Below are 23,951 nucleotides of genomic sequence, written 5' to 3'. Positions count from 1 at the left end.
GCAGGATGATGACAATGTGAAGTCAGAAACTAGATAAACGCCGTCCGGGGCTGGGTGGGGTGAGGATCTGAAAGGTATTGTAGCCTGTGGAGGAGTTATTCAGACACACAGATAAATGCTGGGCATAGCCATGAGGCCAGGTGACTGGGAACCTGGATTAAAGAAAGGGAGACTCAGAGCAAACATGTTTATTAGACACACCACAGATGGATCAACATGGGATTCAACAAGGGCCCAGTGCAGCAGTCCCGATGCAGACAGAATTCCTAGTGATTTCCTTAAGAGTAGAATTTGTTCTCTGTTACAACCCTGACACCCCCTGAAATCGCTGGGTTGCATGAGTGGGAGGGAGAGGGGAATTTGGCTCATTACCAGTGATAACTGGTTCTAGAGCATCTCTCATCCAAGGATCTCAAAGCACTTTAAAACCATGAATTAATTTTGCCTCACAACAACCCTGGGAGAGTCTGGATTATTTTCCACGTGGGGATGCACGGAGGGCCTGATTTTCAGAAATGTTTAGGGCCTGCAGCTCCCGTTGTCTTCATCTGGAGAAGTGTGCGCTCAGCCCTTTGGAAAATCAAGCCCCAAAGACGAATGACGGCCAGATTCTCAAAAGCACTGACCACCCAGCGGCTCCTGGCCCTCAGTCACTACCAAATTCCAGGATTACCAACACCAAGCGATCAAATATCATGACTCAGCCCCCCACCCCCACCCCAAATCATGAGATTTTAAAAATAACAAAATTGGGGGGGGACGGACGGGCTTTGTACTGGCCTGCTGGTTTTTTAAGCCTTTAGAGGCCACATTTTCAAGCATTTATCTTCAACAATGAGGACTAGAAACTTGATTTTGTACGGGGGTTCCATTGAAAGCTGAGATGCTCCCATCATAACGTGACTCTGGGAGCAGGGGCTTTATGTAAAACACCACAAATCATGCGAGATTTGCAAACCAAATCCATGGCGGAATGGGGCCTGAATCAGCGACTCCCGCTTCCCATTCTCCTGTTGTAACCCCAGCTAATGCTTCCGTCCGAAGGGTTTTTTTTACAACTTATCATCCCTCTAAATCAGCGGTTCTCAAACTGTGGGTCCGGACCCCAAAGTGGGTCGTGACCCTAATAATGGGGTTGCCAGAGCTGGCGATAGACTTGCTGAGGCCCAGGGCCGAAGCCAAAGCCCGAGCTCCATGCCCAGCGCGGTGGGGCTCAGATTACAGGTCCTCCAACCGGGCAGCGGGGCTTGGGTAGGTTCAGGCTTCGGTCCCCCTCCTCGGGTCATGTAATAATTTTTGTTATCAGAAGGGGGTCATAGTGCTGTGAAGTTTGAGAACTTCATCTTCCCTCAGAACCCAGCCCGGCCTCTCTTTAGTTGAGGCGGGTGGAATTCGTTCGGTTATAAAGCTTTAATAACAAAATTTGGCGTTGGCTGGCCCCTTTGCAAAGGAAAAAGCGCATCTCCTGGCTGGGAGGAGTGATCCCAGCGCACAAAGAAAACAACAATCTGAATGCAGCGTAAAGAGATTACCAGGATTAAAACGAGATGAAAAGGGATGGTTACAATTATTATTAGCTTCAAAGTCCCGCAACTAGAGCAGCAAGTCACTGCCCATCTGTTCTGTTACGTCCACACAGCCGCCGAGGTTTTGTTCCTGACTGCACGTTGCATTTGATGTGCTGGTACAATCTGAACTTTAAAACAAACAACAACAGCAGCAGTGAAATCTGATATCCTGGCAACGTGGTACTGAATCCAATGAATCAGGCTGTGGTGCTGGTGCAGAAATAGCATCCAAGAAGTATATCAATTTAACACATGACAGGACAGAGACAGTTTTGCTGGGCAGACAAAAAAAGGAGAGAGTTTGCTTAAGGAAGCAATGAAAAATGGTTATAATTAAGAACGTATTGAATTGGGCTCGGCGCTATTATTAGAATGAGCAGCCGGGGCTTTTTAGACGATTGGAATGAACTCCATCAGCATTTGCGCTATAAATTCCGTTTTCCAGAGGGTCCCTAACTTGGCAATGAAATTTTGCTGTGGACTGACTTGTGGTAAAGGATGTAAGATTAGCGGGAAATCGGGTCTGCTTTGGGTCTTGATTTCAGTAAATCAGAAGAGGATAAAAACTTTTTTTTTTTTTTTTTTAAATAAAGGTTTGATTCTGCAAACCCTTCCATGAGAAATCCTTACCCAAGGCAAGCAGTGGATGAAACCAGTTGGGCTATTTGCTTGTGTGAGTAAGGGCTGTAGGAAAAGGCTCTGCGTTTGTCTGTTGTTGTTGTTGTTTTTCACCTAGAACATGAATTAATTATTTGATTTTTTCTCATGTATTTAATTATTACTTAACATATAATCAAACTGTATTAATATTACAATAAAACCTAGAGGCATCTAGCAAGAGTCGGGGGGGGAGGGTAGGGGGGTCTACTCAGTTAGGTACATAGGTACATTGCAAGACCAGTTCCTGCCCCCGAAGAGCCTGTACTCTAAACAGATAAGATCGGGCGGGCTGGAACAATTTTTACAGTGGAGGTGCTGAGAGCCATTGAACCAAACTGTATGTGATGGAAACCACTTCAAGGCAGGGGGTGCGGCAGCCCCCCCAGCACCCCTACTTCCAGCACCTGTGGATCAGACAGACAAATGGTGGGAGAAAAGCAGAGGCACAAACAGGTGAAGAGGCCCCAGGTCATCCAGGAGGCTATTGGCAGAGCCATGAATAGCATCTAGGTCTCGTGAGCCCCAGGCCTGTTCTCTATCCACTGGACCACACCATCTCTCACTGGATGGGGGCTGATTCAGCAAGGTGCTGAGTACCTGTCCCTCCTATTGAAGCCAGTGGGCTGTCATCACCTTGCAGGACTGATCCCTCAAAAACATAGGGCCACTGCCCTTCCACTCTTCCACTGCCATAAATTGGCGCCGCGCCATGGACCATTCCAGGGAGCTGCACAGATAAGCATCTGCCCCATCCAGCCACGTTCTGCAGTCCTTAAACAAATAAAGCTCTCATTGGCTGAGGCCCAGATCCTGAAAGTTATTTAGATTGATTTCAATGGGACTTAGGGACCTAATTACTTTGGAGGATTTGGACCATAGTCCAAAGCTCCTGTTGCTTAAGGACTCCAGAACTTGGCCCAAAGCTCAGACAGAAATGTGAACATTGTACTTTTTGTTTGACATAGAAATACACAGAGCCAATCAGTATCCCATGCAAATGTAAGCTGCAGACCAACCAGGAAATGAGGGGGAAAGCATTCCTATAGGAGGGTCAGAAGCATTGAGGGATATGTTAAATTTGACGAGGGGATGGGGTAATCTTGTCCCATGGTGGCTATTTTCTGTGAAACACAAGAACAAAATTAAAACAGGAAAATCCACTGCATTTTATGCAGCATCCTTTCCATCTTCCTGCTTTAAGGCCGTGATCCATTGAAGACTTTCATTGGGCATTGGATGGAACCCTTAAAAGAGCAGGTTCTTAACACACTATTACAAGATGCTGGAAAGAGAATCCGAGTTTTAATCATGGTCGGGGAGCCCTCTTTGAAAAGGTCCGTGAAAAAGCCCTCTTCTCAGTGAGGCCGTGTAGTCTAGTGGTTAGAGAAGCAAGCGCTTGTAGGTAAAGCCAGTTGGAAAATGAAATTTTCCACTTGTGGGAAATTGTGATATTTTGAAATTTGTTTTTGTTCCAGATCAGGACAAAAAGTCAAAAATATAAAATATTTCAGTTTGGAAACACTGAATGAACCTTAGTGAAATGAATGTTGAAACACTATACTATGATATAAAAAATTAAACAAAATACATAAATAATATAATATAGAAGTCCAAACCAAATGGAGTAGCTGGAACAAAATGAAACGATAAAGTCAGAACCAAATACTCCATTTTGATTTTAAATCATTTTGGAACTTTTCCTTCAAAAATTTTGTCGCAAATCAACACATTCCCGCAAAACATTTCAGTTTAGAGAAAACAGCATTTTCGGATGGAAAAATTTTGGCAACAATTTTTTTCACCAGCTCTACTTGTGAGTCACTGAAGTCTCCGGGATTCATTCCCTGACTCACACTTTGACCATGAGGCATCAGTCTATCGTGGTTTGTACAGTGCTTTGAGATCCTCAGACAACAGCCATTACAGGAGTGCATAGGATTGTAGTAAAATGAGTTCTCTCACCAATTCTTTGCACAGCATTGAACATGTGTGTGCTGGGTATTTACTCTAACAGTTGATATGAGATGGTTGATGCTTTTTTATCTTTGCTATATGATATAAATCTGGGCCCCGATTCTGAATTCAGTTACCCTGGTGTTAATCTGCAGTACAGTCTGCCTTTAGTAACGCTCATCCTGTTTTACACTGGTGTACTTTAGATCACCATCTGGCTCTTTGAGAGCTGAAATAAAATAAAATATAAAATTAACCTATAAAAGTCAAACCTCAAAGAAGACCCAATCCTGCTGTCTTTACTCAGGCAAAACTTCCACTGAGATCAATGGCAGATGAACCTCTCTGCTACATCAGTGCAACATCCCAGGAGAATCTGAGCCCTGAGAGTTTTGACCTCAACCCAGTGAGGTCAATGGAAGAGTTTCACCAGTGATTAATTTGTCCCATTGTCTCCATGCTTTAGAACAGCAGGCTGCACTACAACTGGTGTGGAGCACTTCTTGCCGAATCTGTCTGCTAGCATCCCCAGAGCAGCAGAATCCATCACAGCACACAGCAACTGCCCTGAAGAGTGAAAGGGGAATGGCAGAAGACATGCTTGCTGAAGAGTAGTTCTAGGCTATGGGGTCTGTGACCGGCACACACTCTGGAGAGCTGAGCTGGCCAGGGGGGCCATGTGGTAAGCCATTGCTGAAATTGACACAGCACTGCAGTAGTTTCCTGAGTTGCATGTGGGGACGAAGTCGACACTGCATTTTTGGAAGTAAGTGCTCTGCCTGTTTGATACCAGCTAAGATTTTTCCGGCACGTGTCAACATTTGCAGCTGTCAGCTGGGATGCTGGAAATGTGAACAGCAACGTGTATTTTTATGTATAGCAATCATTAAAAACAACTCTGGAAGTCTTCTAGAGACTGTGTGCACACGTGTGGACGGATGGGGATGCGTGTGTGTCGTGAGTGTGTCATTGTGTTGGTGGATGTTGAGTGTTGCTCAGTGTTTAGGGAGATGGGGCCCTCACTATGTATTTGTGCTTAGTGGCTGTGAGATAGCACACGTGTGCTGAATATCTGTGTGGGTATGTTTCTGTGTCGGTGTGGGGAATATGGGTATAGCTGTTTCAAATGTTGCTCAGTGCATGTGCATCTGGTGAATGTGTCTAGGGGGAAGGGAGGAATGTGTGTGGTGTTGTGGCAATAAGAGTGTGAGTTTGTGAAGGCACACCCCTACCCCTGGGAAATAGTGCATGGCATTTATCTTCCTTTATCTATGCTCCCTCCAGAACCCATGACACTTTGGTGTCTTGGCCAGATTCCACCTAGAGCACAGTAATTGCATTGGACCCAATCCTGCAGCCCTCTACTCGGGCAAACGCTTATTTTCTTCAGTGGGAATTTTGCTCGAGCTCCATTCCAGTTCTACAACTGCTGCTGCTGCAGTGTCTCCGGCCGATGGAAAACAAGAGAGCCCAGACCACAGGAGGCAATTCCATTGTAAATTGTACAGTGCGGGAGCAGCTGCCATCGAGCAGCCAGAGGGCAGGGTTGGGAGACGGGAGAGTTGATTTATACATGCTTGCTGGGTGACCGTGGGCGTGTCACACCGCCTTTCTATGTCTCAGTTTCCCCCTCTGTAAAATTGGGATATTGATACGGACCTTTTGTGGGGCCCCTTGAGAGTTATAGATCCAGAAAAGCAGATTATTATTATGAGAGTCATTAGGGATGCGGAATGGTTTTGTTTTCTTAGTAACCTTGCTGGTGAACGGTGCCGAGTATTTGCATTTGGGTTATGGCAGCGGTTCTCAAACTTTTGTACTGGTGACCCCTTTTACATAGCAAGCCTCTGAGTGCCACTCCCCCCCCTTTTAAATTAAAAACAAATTTCTGTATATTTAACACCATTATAAATGCTGGCGGCAAAGCGGGGTTTGGGGTGGAGGCTGACAGCTCGCGACCCCCCATGTAATAACCTCGCAACCCCCTGAGAGGTCCCGACCCCCACTTCTTTGAGAACCCCTGGGTTAGGGGGATGTCAGTGGCTATGGCAGACCCCCACTTCTCTCTGCTGCAGATTTAAAATAGGGAAAGAGAAGTGAGTGTGAAGGGGAGCAAACCGCAAACACTCCTGGTTCAAACAAGCTTCTCTTCCAGTTTCTTCTCTTCCCCTAGATGACAATGACATTGATTTGGGTTTTCTATCCTTCACCCGTTGCTGTTCCCCACCGAGCCTGGAGTTTTAATCTCTCTCATTTAGGGTGACCAGATGTCCTGATTTTATAGGGACAGTCCCGATTTTTGGGTCTTTTTCTTATATAGGCTCCTATTACTCCCCACCCCTGTCCTGATTTTTCACACTTGCTGTCTGGTCACCCTACTCTCACTTGCCTTTCCCTTTGTTTTCCTTTTAACAGTGACAAATGGGAAAATGGTTCAGAGGTAAGGCAGGCAAGAGAGCTTCTATGCGAGCTCTGGACCCGGGGGAGGTTGTTGTCTTAATGCGATTTGCCTCGTGTACAGTGATTTGGCTGCCAGGGAAGGGCTGGGTGCCATTTTGTAATGGTTTCAGAAGTAAAAGCACCCCCCAAACTGGGATAGCACGTTTTTAAACTGTGGAACTCAGGCCCTGGTCCTCTCTAACAAGGCGTCGAACTCTCGATGATTTCAGTGGCAATTAGGTACCTTAATACCTTTGAGGAGGGATGTCATGGGGCCAGAAACTGAGCAGTATTCAAACCGGGGCTGGGCATTTTTAAGGATAACAAGAATAACTAGAGCTAGACTAGTTAATGCTGACTAGGGTGACCAGATGAGGGAAAGAAAAAATTGGGACACATGGGGGGGGGAAGCCGAGTCACTCCCTGCCGGCGGAGCAAAAACAAAAAAAGCACTGCCGGCGGATATCGGGACAATTTGCGTCCTGACCGAAGATCGGTCGGGACGCGGGACACACCCTGAAATATCGGGATGTCTGGTCACCCTAATGCTGACACAAATTGTGGAAGGGATATTAGACCTTATGCTTTAAGCCAATTTCTAATGACTAGAGATTAGGAGATTTCCTGCACCCGGGAGCTGGCCACTGTCAGAGACAGGCTGCTGGAGAGGATGGACCACAGTTCTGATCCAATCTGGCAATCCCTATGTTCCTAGCATGGACAGCACCAGGGTAAGCCTCCTGGTACTGTCTCTCCAACCTTCCTCAACCCTGACCTGCAGGGACTGCTCTAGGAGCAAGATGCTGCCTTGTGTCCATTAATCTGCTGTGCCTAAGAGGCCGGCAGACCTTGATTAGAATGAACTTGCTGCTAGTCAAGGCCAGAGGGCTTCCCTCTCAGCTGGGGATCAGCAGTCTTGTTTATTTTGTCTGTGACCCCAGGCTAGAACAATCATGCCATGTGTGAAGGTAACTTGTGAGCGTGGTTCTGCTAGGGCAGAAAAAGAATGATCAGGCCACAGTAGTCAGGGAAACTACGGCGGAAACTTGCGACCATTTGCAGCTAGCACATTAGCGAGCCTGGCATAGCTCTGCCCCTCCTGGGATCATGCTCTGAGCCAGGGCCGGCTCCAGGCACCAGCTTACCAAGCAGGTGCTTGGGGCGGCCACTTCGGAGAGGGGCGGCACGTCCAGCTATTCGGCGGCAATTCGGCGGACGGTCCCTCACTCCGCCTGGGAGCAAAGGACCTCCCGCCGAATTGCCGCCGCAGATCGCGATCGCGGCTTTTTTTGTTGTTGTTGTTCGGCTGCTTGGGGCGGCCAAAACCCTGGAGCCGGCCCTGCTCTGAGCACGTGCTGCTGAAAAGAGATTCACGCATCCTCTGGGTCTGTAAAATAAATATGGCCTGATTCTCTCTGGCCTTGCCCAGGCGCAGTCACGTACTCCAGCGCCAAGTAGGAACACAGCACTACCAAAGCAGAACACCAGCAGGTTGCACTGGTGACAAGCTGCAAAGCAACAGAAAATCCAGCCCTTACTGGTGAGGCGTGAAGCATATGTCTTGCAAGGCATGTGGCGATTGCTTCTGAGTTTGAAATAGCTCCAGGTCAGCGGGACAGTCACTTCAGGAGAAGACTAGAAACCTTATGGGTGGGAAACACTTAAGGCTAGAAACACAGTCAAGCACCCATGTCCTAAGCAGCATCTTAGCCCTAAATTATGGGAATGACCCCTAAATTATGTGAGAGATGCCCTGTGGGATAGTGGTGCCACATTCTCCCTTAAACCTTGACTCCCACCCCTCGCCTCATACAGGAAATTCAGTACCATAGCATAGCTCAAAGCAGGACCAATCCCCAGACAGATTTTTGCCCCAGATCCCTAAGTGGCCTCTTCAAGGATTGAACTCACCACGCTGAGTTTAGCAGGCCAATGCTCAAACCACTGAGCTATCCCTCCCCCCGCTGAGAAAGCCAACAAGATGAAAAACTTCATGCCCGCAGTAGTGATGGGGTTTGTGCAACATTCTCCTACCTCATGTGGGGGAGGGATAGCTCAGTGGTTTGAGCATTGGCCTCCTAAACCCAGGGTTGTGAGTTCAGTCCTTGAGGGGGCCACTTAGGGATCTGGGGCTAAATCAGCATTTGGTCCTGCTAGTGAGGGCAGGGGGCTGGACTCAATGACCTTTCAGGGTCCCTTCCAGCTCTATGAGATAGGTATATCTCCATAGATATATATATATATCAGGAATGGGTAGTGAGCCACTAACTCTTTTCTCACCAGTCACCGCAGGGTCATCAGCTCTTGGTCATTGCTGGGTTGGACCTGGAGCCATGTTTTATTCTCCCTACAGCCCAGAGATTTTTACGCTGCCCAAATTTTAACCCTTCAATCTAATGCAGATTTTTGTATTGATGGGGCCCAATTCAAGTGCCATTGACCTGAAAGGGGGATGCCCGTGCACAGTTTGGCCAGTGTTGGTACAATCAGTGACTTGCAGAAAGCATTTTGTGTGGACAAAAGCATAATCCACGTGGCAGTCAAGTGCAACAGGAATGTAAAATAGTTGCCATTAACAGAAGGCCTCAGTAAAAGCCCTGTGGGGTCAGGTTTCATTTATTTGTACCATACTTTAATACTATTTATTTCCGTAAAGCCATCTCTCTGAGAATCAAATTTCATTGCATTTTAAAAACACACACACTTTCATTAATTAAGCCTCGCAGCACTCCCATATGGTGAGAATTATACCTGTGTAACAGAAGGGTAAACTGAGGCACGGAGCTGTTAGGAAATAGTCTACAGCCCCATAGTAAGTCAGTGTCAGGAATCCCCATCCTGAGGTTCTCAAGCTGGATGTTGTGAACAGGTGACAGGGGGGCGTGACCACCTGACCCTTCCCAGCTAGATGGAGAGGGGGAGGGAGAGGGTCCCAGATTGAAAAAGGTTGACTGATCTAGACCGTAGATCACGCTTTCTCTGGCAATGCACTCTTTTGTCTTTAGCAGACTAACACGGCTGCTACTCTGAAACCTATCTTTTGTCTTTGGCTCTTAAGTAACTGGAAAGACCCACACACCCAGCAGCTGTGATAGAGTGTGCTTAGTTCACTGTCTGCCTTGATTGTGGCTGTCTTACAACTGAGAGGGTGTTTTGTTTTTTTTAAGTATTATTTAAAACTGGAGCAAATCTGGGCCTGCCTTAGAATTTCATGGCCATCACTATGGTTCACACCATGGGAAATCAAAACTTCTTCTCGCAAAAAGCAGGGATGAACTCAGAGGCTCATGCTGCAAAACAGCCGGCTGCTACCTCAGCTAAAGGAGAAACTTGCCTAGCTAGTAGCAGTATAAGGCCTGAGCACATTTGAGCAGTCCTGATTCCATCCAGTGGAGGGCAGTGGTGCATTTAGTCACACCACCAGTTCTGTTTTATTCCACCCCAATCCATCGCTGATGAAACCAATATGACTAAAGTAAAAATCATGGCGAGAACTGTTTCCTTGTAACCAATTCCGTCTAGTGAATCCGAATGGAAGAGGGTTTATCTAGCACCAAGAGCAAGGAAATGGGAATCAGGTGGTCTAGTCCTGGCTCTCCCAGTGACTCACTCAGTGATCTGAGCGTTAGCTTAGCTGCTCTGTGCCACAGTTCGTCCAGCAGTGAAATAGGTTTAGTTACAACACCCCACGGGGACGAGCTGCGCTAAATTCATTAAGGTTTGGAAAGCACTGGGAAATCCTCCTATGAAAAGTGCTATATAAGTGCAAAGCATTATTCTGAATATTAGTGCATATAAATCTGTCACTAGCGGTGTAATGTGTGAAGCTCTGAATTGCCCAGAGAGAACACAAAACAAATTGGCTTGCAAGTGAGGGCTGCGCTGTCTGCACAACTAACAAGGTAGGTGGCTTCTGGCCAAGCTGACTTTCCTAGGCAGTGGAATGCAGAAAGGAGACCATACGGGCCTCTTCTGTGGATTGTGAGACAGCAGTGGAAGGACCACTACCACTGATTGTATTACCCTGGAAATGAGATGTGTCTACACTGCCACTTAATCACTGGAGTTAACACCAATAGGAACTTACCTTGACTTGTAATCAAGGTAACTTGCAACAATGCATGGCCAATGAAACATTGATTGCAGCAAATGTGTATTTGCAAGTGTATTTCCCCCAGTAGAAGGACACATCTACCTGTGGCTCTCTGTATTATTATATTATTATTATTATTAATTATTTGTATTATCGTAACACTTAGGAGCCCCTGTCCTAGAATTAGACAGACCGTGACCCAAAGAGTTTGCAATCTAAGTATAAGACATGAGACACCAGATGGATAGAGACAGACCAAGAGGGTAGTAGAGGGGAACAATGAGACACTATTGGTCAGCATGACAGGCAGTGGTCTCAGCACATAAGCAGCCTCGCCATTGTCAAGTATTTTGTAGGCCTCCTGGCAAATAAGAGTTTTGAGAAGGGATTTGAAAGAGGAGAAGGAGTTAGTTTTGCAGATGTTTTCAAGGGAGCTTTCCCCAAACAAGAGGGGCAGGATGGGAGAAAGCATGAAGGGGCTTGTTAGAAAATTTAACAAGTGGCCCTGGAGGCTGGCGTCATGGGCCGGCTGGAGGCGGGAATCGACCTTTTGAGAGACGATGGCTAGGGTGGGGATAGCGTGAAGGGCCTTGAAAGTGAAGACAAGTTGAACAGAGGCCCCTGGAGTTTTGGGTGTGCTAATAGATGGCGTAGCTAAGGGCTGAGATTTAAAGCTTGCTAGATTACAAGGCTATTTTAAACATAAATTATTCCTTTGCGGAGACTGGCTTGGAAGTGCCGCATGGCCGTGCAGGAGACCTTGATTTGATTACTAGCCTCTCTCACTCCGGCTGCCGTCATGCTGTCACTGTCTCTCCCTCTCAAGCTGCTGCGACACTTGGAGAAATATGTTCTGCTACTCCCACACAGCCCTACCGTCTGAGACGGCGTTTTCAGCACAGTCAGGGAAAACCATTGACACTGACGCTGGCAGTTCACTGGGAAAAAATCAGCAGTGGAGGACACATTGCAGCCTGAGTTTGTGCTCAAAACATCAGCATCCAAAAAAACCAGCCCTGTGCAACCAGAGCATCAACACCCCAGTGTCTGAGAATATAGGCCGGGCACACTGAAGGGAGCTAAAAAAGTCAGCAACACGTACAAGTTGTTGGCAGGGGACGGATGGCCGAGCAGGGAATACTGCACGTGCGAGGGTGCTGCACGCAAGACAGGAGCATGCCCTGTTTTGACGAGTGGCTTGTTTGTGCAATTGCTACAGGGGAAGCGGTGGGAAGGAAGCTGTGCGAAGGTGCTGAAGCTGCTGCCTGAGGTAAACATTGTGATACGCTTAGCTGACGATGGTGCAAAACACAGAAAACTGTAGACCAGAGAAGAGGAAAAATAGAACACGGCTGCATCAAAAGCCGGCCGTGTGGAGTTATCAGCCTAGTTTGTTACAGAATTTTAAAGAGTATCTGGATTGGCCATTCAGCGGTTGGCAAGGATGAAACACTCCAGCACAATGTGCGCTATAATTTGGGGACCGGGCTCAGCCAACATCTCTCAGCCACAGGGCTTCGATTCAGCAAAGCATTTGTGTGTGTGCTTAAACCCCTTGGCTTCAATGCCGCTTTAAACATGTGCTTAAAGGCAAATATGGTTGTGTGCTTTGCTGAACAGGGATGGATTTAAGCACATGCTTAAAGGTTTTGCTGAAGCGGGGCCTACAGCTTTATAGGGACCTTTAAACTGACTTATACACTTACAACATGCCTATGCTGTTATTTACCAGCTACATTAGACAACCAGCTGTATCTTTTGATAGCAGTTAATTTAAATCTCCTGTTTCAAATTCAGACCACAGCTGTTGCTCTTAAAGGGATACTGTCAGGTTAAAAATCAGACAGTGTACTTTGGGGGAAAATATTACTAATAGGTTAGATAGTCTTTCAGTTTTAACAATCTTTAATCTAATTTACTTTTCATTATTCGTGCAGTTTACCCCTTTCTTGCATTTCACTCAGTTTGGACAATGGAAATAGCTTAGTCAATTCTACTTTTATTTCTAAATCACTTTCGCTTTCTGTACCAGAGCAATGCTGCAAGGTCTGGATTGCCAACACCAGATGGGAATGTTTAAATTCAATCAAAAAGCTGTTTTCAGTTACATTAAAATATATCTATTAATAGGGAGTTCTGTAAAACCTGTAAAAACATTATTTGACAAAATCTACATTTTGGGCCTAACCTGCCCACTTCTGATAATATCCCTTTAATCTCAACAAGCCCACTAGGCCCTAAACCTACCAACACTTAGGCACAGACGTTTAAAGCATCCTTGTAGCCAGCTGAAATCAAGTAAGCTACACATGCATGGAGTTCCACATGTATAGCCCTTTATTAAATGTGATACTAAACTATTGCATGGAATTTGCTTGTACTACATTTGAGGCTTTAAGGAAACAAAACAAAAAATTGTTCTTCCCATGCCTTTTGAACACATTGAAGTCTTTTGATAGTCATTCTCGGTGCTTATTTCCATGGTCTGTACATTATACAATGCAGTAATCACATGGTGTAGATGATTTTCAATTCAAAATCCAAATACACGCTGGACTTATCAGAATGGCGAATCAAACTTATATGAAAGAGGGTCACCATTCCCATAAAATAGGATGGAACGTTTAACTGTGAAAAGACCACTGATTTGATAATATGGCTTTTGGGGGGCAAAATCATGCCAGAGTTGCCAAGGCATTATTGTATGTGGGCGGGGATAGATGAGCTGACTGATTTAAGCAGGGGGGCTCCTTCACTATAATACAGGGAGGCTCCCAGTATTTGAGGCGTGGCTGCCACGTGATCAGATGACATGGGCAATTAAAGCCCCTTGCTGGGGGAACATGAAGCCATTGTGTCCAGTCCTGATGACACATTTATGCAACACAGGGACATGACCGCTCAGTGGTTTGAGCATTGGCCTGCTAAACCCAGGGTTGCCAGTTCGATCCTTGAGGGGACCACTTAGAGATCTGGGGTAAAAATCTGTCTGGGGATTGGTCCTGCTTTGAGCAGGGGGTTGGACTAGATACCTCCTGAGGTCCCTTCCAACCCTGATAGTCTACGATTCTCTACCCCATGGGGGGAACCCCAGTGGGGCCCAGGCCTGACATGACACTCCTGGGCCAGTGACCCCCTGGCTGCTCCGGGCAGCGGCTTTGCCACCTGGCCGGGCTCCAGCCCCAGCCGAGCGGGGCGGGGAGGTGCCGGGCCCGGGGAGGGAGCAGCCGCGCGTCACCAGCCGCACCCCCCCGGGCGGATTTACAGAGAGATCCTCCCACTTCCCCCACGCGATCATCCCTCGACCGCCCGGGCCGGGAGGCGGCTCCGGCCAGCCCGCAGCACCAGCCGCCGCGCCGCGCCGGGAAAAGTTTGTTTGCAGGAGTTTGGGGCGCGCCATGGAGGCGCTGCGGTCAGCGGGCCGGGCCATCATCCGGAGCCCCAGCGCCGCCAAGCAGTCCTGGGGCAGCGGCAAGCACAAGAGTGAGTCCCCGGGGTACTTAGCCCTGGGCGGGGGGCTGGTCGGTCCCTCCCCAAGCCTGGGGCAGTGCCCGGCTGTGCGCGCTGCTGGGCCGGACCCTGGCACGGGGCAGCTGCTGCGCCCTTGGCCCCCGGGAACAGGGTTTGTTTCTCCCCGAGTGACCTGCTTTGCTTTGGGAGCGTGCCCGGCTGGCAGCCCCGGGAGCCTCTTCCTGTTGCTGGCCCGCCTAGAGCAGGCGGGGGTGGGGGCCCTGGGGGGGCGTTGGGACTGGCTTCCCAAGGCTTGTTCCCTTCTCAGTTGAGCAGAGAGGGGCCAGCCCAGAGCAGTCCCGAAAACCCCACTACGCCCCAGTCTGGATGTGTGGTTCTGCGCTCCGTCCCTGCCCTCTGGGGCAGCAGGTTGGGGCCTGGCTTGTGCTGCCTTCTGGTTTGGACAATCCCGAGCCCCGTCTGCAAATGGAAGAGCAGTGAAAATGTTCTTGGCCCGCAGCTGAATGAGCAAGTGGAATGAGGTAAAGCGGGGTTAATAGTTACTTAAGGTCTCCGCAGAGCAAATGAGGCCACTGCGTGTGTTGCTTCTAGTGACTGACGATGAGATGGTGGCTACCGAAGGAATTCCTCTTCCTGGCACCTGGAGTTATTGCGCCATATTTTAGGAATTGCTGCACTGTCTAGGTGAGGTTATGGGCCTGCCTGGGTGTCTTGAGCCAATTGAGTGAGTCACCATCTGCTTACCTGCAAACTCCGCGGCTGTCAGACTGTTCCTTCCAGGGATCGCTGACTTGACGTCCTTTAGGAAGGAATGGATGTTTCTCAGCCCCCTAAATGAGCCCTTCTCTACCCCAAATCTCGCCTTTTGCAGACAAACCACCCTACTTCTCCTTTGGCTTGACAACTTTGGGATTGTTGACCTGGACTGTGGAACGTCCAGATTTTCTTTCCTTTTATGCAAAAGGAAACTGTAAGCAAACAAAAGTTGCTGCATTCCCAGGAGAAGAATGGAGTGTAATGAAACCACACAACACTCTGCCTGCTGAGCAATTTACACATCTTAATGTGGTGTGTGAGCAGTGGTACATAGTAGACATGCATTAGTCTGTTGGCTGCATGTGTTCTCTCTAAGCCTGCCCTCGATCTTGATAGATGTTAGCCCTACACTCCTCTTAGTCAGTCTGGATTCTTCTCCTTTCTGTCCCATCACTCAAAGGGGGCTGGGTTCATGGAAAGGGTTAAAGCTCTGCAGTAGCATGTTTTGCTTTGGTTTAGTTGTTGTTTTATCCAGAGTCAAATCCGTGGTTAATTTGTAACTTTGGCTTTTTCAGCTGGCTTAAAAATATGCTACACCCAGGATACCAGTTTGAAAAATCAAGCACTGCAGTGAGATTTTTTTTACACTCTATCCAGCTTGGTACTAGATTCTTGAGCTTTGGATGGTAGCTGTAACTTGCCTTCATTCAAAGGCTGCTGGGCACCTGCCATGTACACACACAGCCCTGCTCCCGCACAATAATGCAAGGGTTTGAAGTGGACTTTTTTTCCGTTTTCTTCCCCTTCTTAGTTGTTTTTAGCAGTGTTATGATACTCCTGCCTGCCTGGCCTCTCAACCTTGGTGGGATCTCTGACTCCTCTCCCAGCATCTAAGCCCTGTGTGTTTCTCTCTCTCTCTCTCTCTTCCCCCTCCTCTCTGCTGCAGCGTGGATGGGAGTATGAGAGATTAATTTCCTGCTATGGGTGGTAGATCCTTCTCCCCATTTCCATCCCTTCAGTGTGTCCAGAACGCTGCTCCCAGGATCACTTGAGCTCCTATCCCTTGCATCTTTGCACTGGTTCATTTCCGATCAAGCTTCTTGTCTTCACCTTCTAAAGCAGACTGCTCTCTGATCTCCTTTCCTTCCATGGGATGTCCTAGCCTCTCTGCTCCACCCAAAAGTCTCTGACTGGTTCTTTCGTCTCCTTCACCCACTCCTAACTCCATGTCCCAAGGCTGGGAAGAGCCACCTGCCCAACACGCCCTAAAAGCTGGTCCGGGCCTCCAGGCTGCCCTCTTCCTTAAGGCCTAAAGTGCTAGACTGTGACTGCTCCCTTTCTGGTTCTGATTTACCGTGGTGAATATGCACAGACCTGTCCATTGATAGGATCCTGGACTAGCCTGGCATTTTTTCCGTCTCCCTAAAAGCTATGTGAAGAAACTCATGGGAGGAGATAAGTGGGGTTTTTGCTAAGTGCTCTTGCCAGAGGTGCAGTACCAGCAGGTGGGCAGGAAAGCCCAAGAATCCTGCAGCATACCAAAGCACGCTAATCCAGTTTTAAGAATGAAGGATTTTCCTTTGCCAGCTTTCCCTGTGCCAATAAAAAACCGCTAGTGCCTGGAGACTTCACTACATGGTGGCAAGATCAAACTGCTTGATTTTTTACTAATCCTCTGAGATTTACTCCAGGTTTTTTGCCTCTTTTAAGGATTAAGAGGCTAGAATCTCTGGATCTGAAATGATCGCACTGCTGCTGGAGTGCTGTCTCCGTCCTCAGTAGGAATCCTAAGCAGTTGTTTAACTCTGCGGTAGGCGCTTTGGCACTGGACTGAATCTTGGTACAGGATCTGCAGAGAGTGGCGGGGTGGGATTTTTCTGACACGTACCCAAGCTAGAGGGTTAAAATCGAACCAGATTTAGGTCTTAGACCAAAGCTGTTAAGACAGTTTAATAGTCGAGTCTGAAACAAGCTTGTGAATTGCATGAGAATTATTGCGTGCTGAGTAAATATGAATGAAAAGCAGGAGTCGCTGTCAATTGGGGCGAAGACATCTGCTGTGTAAATGTAGCAGTGATTCCAGGTAAATGCATACTGACCTCTTGCAGAAAGGACTCTCGGTTACGAGCATATTTGATTGCATTGGACTTACTAAGGTTTCGAGTGTGTGTATATATATGTTATCTAGCTTTAGATTTGCGTGCCTACCCCCGCCCTCAAAATGAACTTAATGATAAAGCTCCTTTGGAATGGGGACTTGTGAAAATGTAATCTTGGAATCCGTTTGGAGGCCCCAAAATGGAAAAGGTTTCTGGTCTGAACACATCTATTCCCCACACACCTACCACCACTTCCTTCCTTGCGCTCGCGCTCTCTCTCTCTCACATACACACCTACCACCACTCCCTTCCTTGTTCCATCTCTCACTCTCACACACGGTCTGTGCTCTCACACTCACACCTACCACCACGCGCATTCTCTCACACTTTTGCTGGAAGCAGCAAGGACCCTAGTAACTCCAAGCCGTCATCCCCAGGGGCACATCCAGTGAATGCCAAATGCTCCAGGGAACTGTCACCTTGAAATATTTGCAGATTTCAAGACTGAAGACCAGTTTCTCCTGTTCTGAGAGTGACAAATGCGAACATAAGCAAGCCGTGCTTGAGGGGGAAGTGGGGCGGGAGGGGCAGCAATGTGTGTGCAGACTGTGGCTGGCTTATGAATTGAAAGTGTTTGTTTGAAGTACCATTGAGCTGTGTGCGCTCATGAGGTGGGGGAGGAACGTCAGAACAAGCCACTCTGCCCATTTTCCCCACCCCAACCAAAGCATAAATCACCGTGAGCTTTGCAGCCCCTTTCAGGTCTGCCTCTCTCAACGTTGAGCAACTGCATGTTGATGGTGATTCTTGATCTAAATCGGTTTGTGAGCCGTGCACCATAGATCTAACCCAAGGTGTGCTTGGTACTGTATAGGTGACGGTCTCTGCCATTCAGTAAAATTGGGGGAGCTCTCGCTGCGCCAGCCGAGGAGGGGTGGGTGAGCTGCTGTGAAGGGCTGGTCATCCAAGCCAGGGGACCAGCGGGCAGTTCCCGGTGTTTTTGCCACAGTGTGGGGAAACTGGGCTCTTCTTTTCGCCCTAGGAGATCTTGGGAGTCCTAGTGGGAAATCCACGGGAGGGAACAGTTTTTGATGAAGTTGATAGAGAGCAGTGTCGTGGCTCCTGCCAATGCTCAGAATGATCCTCGCTCTGACAGTTGCCCCTTCCTGGGCTACAAACCATCTTCCTCTCCGAGTTCTTCCGCGGAGCTTCTTCCTAACCAAGCACCGCTGTGTGCCTCAGTGTCAGTGTTCAGACTTCCCAACGGGGGGCACTGAGTCAAAGTGAGAGCTGAGGATCTTCCCCTTGGTCTCCCCTGCCCCCTCAAAACCTTTGCTCTCAGCCTGAATATGCAACACACAGAACAAGATTACTTAGCGGCTTTAATGCCTAAGTAACGTTACTCCGCTGCCTAGACGCACAGTGCTTGCCACCCCCACCCCATGCACGCAAGCACAGGGCAGCTTTGGGAGCGGTCTGAGGTCTTTGTTGCACTCGGTGCTGGAAATGGAAAGGCCCCACGGCAGTTTTCATGCCCCCGCTTGTGTAGACAGTGTGGTCAACTCACCATTTTATCATGAGCCTTTTAACCTCCTCTTCCCGCCCCTCCACAATCAAATGTTAAGCCCCAGTTCCTGGAGCCCTGTGATGATGTGAACCTTGGCTTTACCTTCTTTTAAAAAACGGTTTCTAGCCCTCCCGGTTCAGAAGTTCAAAAAGGTGACACCCCCTCCTCCCCATGCCCCCTTCTGCCCCCGCCAAGACTCAGAACCCAGAAGGCAAACTTAAAAATAATAATAATAATAATAAAAAAAACTTTCATGACCTGTGTGTTTGGGGTTGGCAACTTACATACCAGGTTTCTGATAGCAGAGGTTGGCTAGTAAACTTGCTGATCTGCTTCAGGTGGCTTTAAAAGAAATATTCTCCTTTCAAAAGACATGCCTTCCAATGATGACCTCATGGCAGATACTTACCAGTTCACGGTCTCCGTGCTGGGAAGTGCTGTACATATCAATCTGGAGCCCGTCAGTTAGCATTTGCACTTTACGCCCAGGGCAGGAGGGTTGAGTGGAAGAGAGGTGGTGCAGAAGTTGTGGCTTGTTGAAAGCCACAGAGGAAGTCATCACAAGAACAGCAGATCGAACAAGCAAGAGGTGTCTGGCTTGAAACCTGGTGCTCTCTTCTCTAGCTCATTGAGCTCCCCGGGCTGAAAAGCACTGTGGGACCGTAACAGGCATGTCTGTCCCTCGGAGCAGAGCTTGAGATGTGTTGCAAGAGTCCTACTGCTACACCACATAAGCTGCCCCACCCTCGCTTACTTTGGAATCGCAGGAGTGGGAAGCGAAAGAAATCAGTGGCACTGAAACCGTCTCAGATGCTGACAAAATTCAGCCCTTTTTGCATCGTGTCTGTAAACAGATGGTCCCAAGTTACACAAAGCATCTGGCTTGTCCTTGGTTCCCCGCTGAACTTTGGGAGCGGGTCATCTGCACAGCCGCAAGGGTGGGGGTGGGGAGCTTTATCATAAACGAAGCCTGGCTAAAAATAGCATTCCCTGGTACAGAGGCTACTGAGACTCAGGCTAGCCAAGCAAAATAGACTTTTCCATGCCCTCCAGGCTGGATTGCGTCTGGATGCCAGAACCCCCCTGGTGCTGGGAAACAACTGGGCCTTCCAAGTCCCGGTGACTTAGTCTGTTTCCACTGCAGTTCAGCCCCTGCTCTGGTCAATTGCATTCTGCCCATGTGAACTGGACAGAGGCTGTCCCGTCTAGCGGATAAACAGGGTTAGAAGGCAGACTCTGGTGTCCAGTGCCCTGGGGTTGAGCAAACTGGTTGTATGGCTCGCTTGGAACCAGGATTCAGGTTCCCAGAAATCCCAGTCGGGGTGAGGTTTCTCTGATTCTCCAGTGTCTGCTCTGGGCCTGGGAGTGGATAGGGCCGGGAAAGAGACCAGAATCCTGCCATGCACGTGTGTATTCAAAAGGCTTCAGTGCTGCTGCTGCTCACTCCTCTTTCCTGTCCCTTGCCTGCCTTCAGGCTAGGCCTGTGGTGGCTCTCCTAGGCTGACTGGCCTGGCCGCACAGATAAACAACACGGCTACAGCCCCCCTCCCCCCCCCCCCCCCGATACCACTATCCTCGACTATTCAGGAATATGGGGCATTATTCATCTGCTCATCAGGCCAGAGCAGATGGGCACAGTGCAGGGATGACATGATTCATGCTGCTTACCGAAGCACAGCTGGTCGGTCCGATCCAAAACCTCCCTGGCTTGTCACTGAAGTTCCAAAATCTGGAGGGATGCAGGAGGTGGTGTAATAGATCGCCAACGGAGCCGTAGTCTCTACAGTCTGCCCACCTGTTCTGGCCACAGCTGATGGTTTCTGTGCCTCTCCTTGCAAAGCAAAACCGCTGCCAAAGCAAGGATTCGTCAGGCTCAGATGGACTTGCATGTTCTCCCCCAAACGGCGAGTCCCGTCGTGCCGTATCGCATTCAGTGGCTGCTGCCAACGCTCGGCAAACCTTAAAACAGGGAGTAGTTGGACAGACTCGGGTGAAATCTCGATCTGCTGCCTCCCCCTTGCTTGCTTGCTGTTGCAGAAGGGAGATGCCATGTTCTCTGGAAAACGAGGGTTCCTACCTGGCATATGTCTCAGGTTGTGGAAAGCTGACGGGTTTGTCCTGGAGACCTGACCAAGTTGGGAATGTTTGTTTTGTGGGGGAGGGGAAATGGAGACGCGGTGGTTTCAGAAATGGTGTGCAAAGGTGGCCTCGTTCCTAAAAGTTCTAAGACCCGTTAAATCTTTGTGTAATTACAATGCTGGACACATTATAGATGCCTGGGTGAGCGTGGAAAAGAGGTCATGCTATACTTCTGTCTCCTTAACAGACTATCATGTTCTGAGTCTGACTCTTAATCTTGGTATTTTTGTACTGTCACCCTGATGACTTTTTTTTACCCTGTGTGCCCTCCAGTACTGCACAGAATCAGCTCCCTGCTGCATAAGGCAAGCTTTTGTTCTTTAAAATGAAGGGGGGGGGGGAACTCTACATTTGCAACACTATGGGTAGAAAGAGAACTATTCATTAGGGCTGTCAACTGATTAAAAAGATTAATCGTGATTAAATAATAATAGAATACCATTTATTTAAATATTTTCGATGTGTTCTACATTTTCAGTTACAACAAATACAAAGTGTACAGGGCTCATTTTGTATATATTTTTGATGACAAGTATTTGCACTGTGAAAAAACAAAAGAAATAGTATTTTTCAGTTCACCTCATACAAGTTCTCATGAAAGTTGAACGTACAAATGTAGAATTATGTACAAAAAGAGAACTGCATTCAAAAATAAAACAATGTAAACTTTTAGAGTCTGCAAATCCACTCACACCTTCTTCTTGGTCAGCCAATCGCTCAGACAAACAAGTTTGTTTACATTTGCAGGAGATCATGCTGTCCGCTTCTTGTTCACAGTGTCACCTGAAAGTGAGAACAGGCGTTCGCATGGCACCATTGTAGCCAGCGTCGCAAGATATTTTACATGCCAGATGCACTAACGATTCATATGTCCCTTTAACAACCAGTCCAGGGGACATGCGTCCATGCTGATGACGGGTTCTAGTCAATAACAATCCAAAGCAGTGCAGACCGACGCAGGTTCATTTTCATTATCTGAGTCAGATGCCACCAGCAGAAGGTTGATTTTCTTTTTTGGTGGTTCGGGTTCTGTAGTTTCTAGATCGGAGTGTTGCTCTCTTAAGACTTCTGAAAGCATGCTCCACACCTCGTCCCTCTCAGATTTTGGAAGGCAGTTCAAATTCTTAAACCTTGTGTCAGGTGCTGAAGATATCTTTAGAAATCTCATATTGGTACCTTCTTTGTGTTTTGTGAAATCTGCAGCGAAAGTGTTCTTAAAATGAATAATATGTGCTGGGTCATCATCTGAGACTGCTAAACATGAAATATATGGCAGAGTGCAGGTAAAACAGAGCAGGGGACATACAATACCCAAGGAGTTCAGTCACAAATTTAATTAACGCATTATTTTTTTAACAAGCATCATCAGCATGGAAGCATGTCCTCTGGAATGGTGGCTGAAGCATGAAGGGGCATATGAATGTTTAGCATATCTGGCACATAAATACCTTGCAATGCCAGCTACAAAAGTGCCCTGCAAATGCCTGTTCTCACTGTCTGGTTACATTGTAGATAAGAAGTGGCAGCATTCTCTCCTGTGAATGTAAACAAACTTGTTTGAGCGATTGGCTGAACAAGAAGTAGGACTGAGTGGACTTGTAGGCTCTGAAGTTTTACGTGTTTGTTGTTGAGTGCAGGTATGTAACACGGACACAAAATCTACATTTGTAAATTGCACTTTCATGACAGAGATTGCACTACAGTACTTGTATGAGGTGAATTGAAAAATACTGTTTCTTTATCTTTTTTACAGTGCAAATATTTGTAACAAAAAATAATATACACTTTGATTTCAATTACAACAGAATACAATATATATGAAAATGTAGAAAAAAATCCAAAATATTTAATACATTTCAATTGGCATTCTATTGTTTAACAGTGTGATTAAATCTGCAATTAATCGTGATTAATTTTGTTGAGTTAATTTTAAGAGTTAACTGCGATTGACAGCTCTACTATTCATATGTAAACAAATGAGTGACTTTACACTTGAGTCTTCAGACAGCCTGAAACAGCTGAACTACTATCTTCTGTTTCAAAGGGGGTGTTTCTCTGAAACCTAATGATGTCAGTATTAGCACTGTTGTGTTCCCTGATCTGATGAAGTGGGTTCTAGCCCATGAAAGCTTATGCCCAAATAAATTTGTTAGTCTCTAAGGTGCCACAAGGACACCTCATTGTTTTTGATTGCTTTGTGTTCATCCCAGGGTGCCAGAAGCCAGTGTTGCCTCTAATGCTCCAGAGATGGTACTACACGCTTATTGGATCACATCTAGGGGGAAACATAAAATACAGTTTGATATCCGATTTACTGTCCCCAGGAATGATTGTTTATGCACTTTCATATTTAATTCAACAAAACCCTAAAATCTAATGATCTGATTCTGCTGTAGCCCTTCCAATGCACACTGCAGAACAGATCTTGACTGTGTAGTGCAAGGGTAGTAAATTATTATTATTTTTTTTTGTCAAGGTCCAAATTTTTTGGCCAGATTCCAGAGAAAATAAGTAAATAAAAAGATTTTTGGGATCCATTCCAAAGCGCCTGGAGGTCTGGCTTTGGCCCACAGTCTGCCAATTGACTACTGCTGATGTAGTGCATAGATTTCGAAGCGCTTTACAGATCTTGCAGCCTCTACCCCTCCAAGCTAATCTGCACCATGAAACTGCACCTGGCCCCAAAACTTAGCAGTGTAGGTTCCTCTCCACAACCAGTCAGAGCCCTGAATGAGCCCTGCTCCGGGGTGTATGAGTCACCAGGGTAACCGCTCCCTGTCCCTGCGCTGCATCAGGGTGAAGTCACCCTCTGGTTTAGGATTACATGGTGGTGTTCTCTGCTCTGTGCACATGCTTTTACAGAGAGTGCTGGGGAATTACCTGCTGTGGAGAGCACCTGCAGCTCTGCTCAGTAGAGGGGGCGGTGAGGGTGAAGAGGTGGGGTTGTGGCCTTGTGACCCTGCCGTCCTAAAGCACTGGAGGCGTGGCAGGGGTTTGCTCCGTCCTGATTCATACAGTACATCTATGCTGCATGTGTGGAGCTAGACACTGCAGTGAAAAGAGGCTGTATCTACTCTGTGGCGTGCAGCTCTTGACAGGGCGCTTTGGCTCCGGTGCAGGGAGACACGACCCTGCTAAAAATAGCAGGGCACGTAGAGAGCCATGTAGCGTACGTACCCACAGGGTTCGGGTGTCTGTACCTGAGT

The 23,951-nt window shown here is 47.6% G+C and overlaps 1 protein-coding gene and 1 long non-coding RNA gene across 5 annotated transcripts in view; both read left to right on the top strand.

Annotated features, from left to right (window-relative positions):
• The first annotated feature begins 1,930 nt into the window (after nt 1-1,930).
• LOC135977263 (uncharacterized) lies at nt 1,931-4,767 on the top strand. The gene is made up of 3 exons (XR_010594670.1): nt 1,931-2,068; nt 2,162-2,241; nt 4,648-4,767. It is a non-coding gene; the product is annotated as an uncharacterized LOC135977263 (long non-coding RNA).
• A 9,217-nt stretch (nt 4,768-13,984) lies between these two features.
• The window catches only part of LDLRAP1 (low density lipoprotein receptor adaptor protein 1), a 40,867-nt gene continuing 30,900 nt past the window's right edge, over nt 13,985-23,951 (top strand). The window contains exon 1 of one of the 4 annotated variants that reach the window (XM_005302055.4): nt 13,985-14,196. In XM_005302055.4, coding sequence (XP_005302112.1) covers nt 14,112-14,196 — 85 coding nt within the window. In that variant the 5' untranslated portion in view covers nt 13,985-14,111. Of the gene's footprint in view, nt 14,197-14,262; nt 14,706-23,951 lie in introns of those variants that run through there. The other 3 variants (XM_005302054.4, XM_065577155.1, XM_065577156.1) reach the window with 3 other exon arrangements.

Source organism: Chrysemys picta, chromosome 23 (genome assembly GCF_011386835.1).
Source record: "Chrysemys picta bellii isolate R12L10 chromosome 23, ASM1138683v2, whole genome shotgun sequence".
Taxonomy (NCBI): Eukaryota; Metazoa; Chordata; order Testudines; family Emydidae; genus Chrysemys; species Chrysemys picta.
Note: the sequence above shows the minus strand (reverse complement) of the source record. Positions and strands in the feature narration are given on the sequence as shown.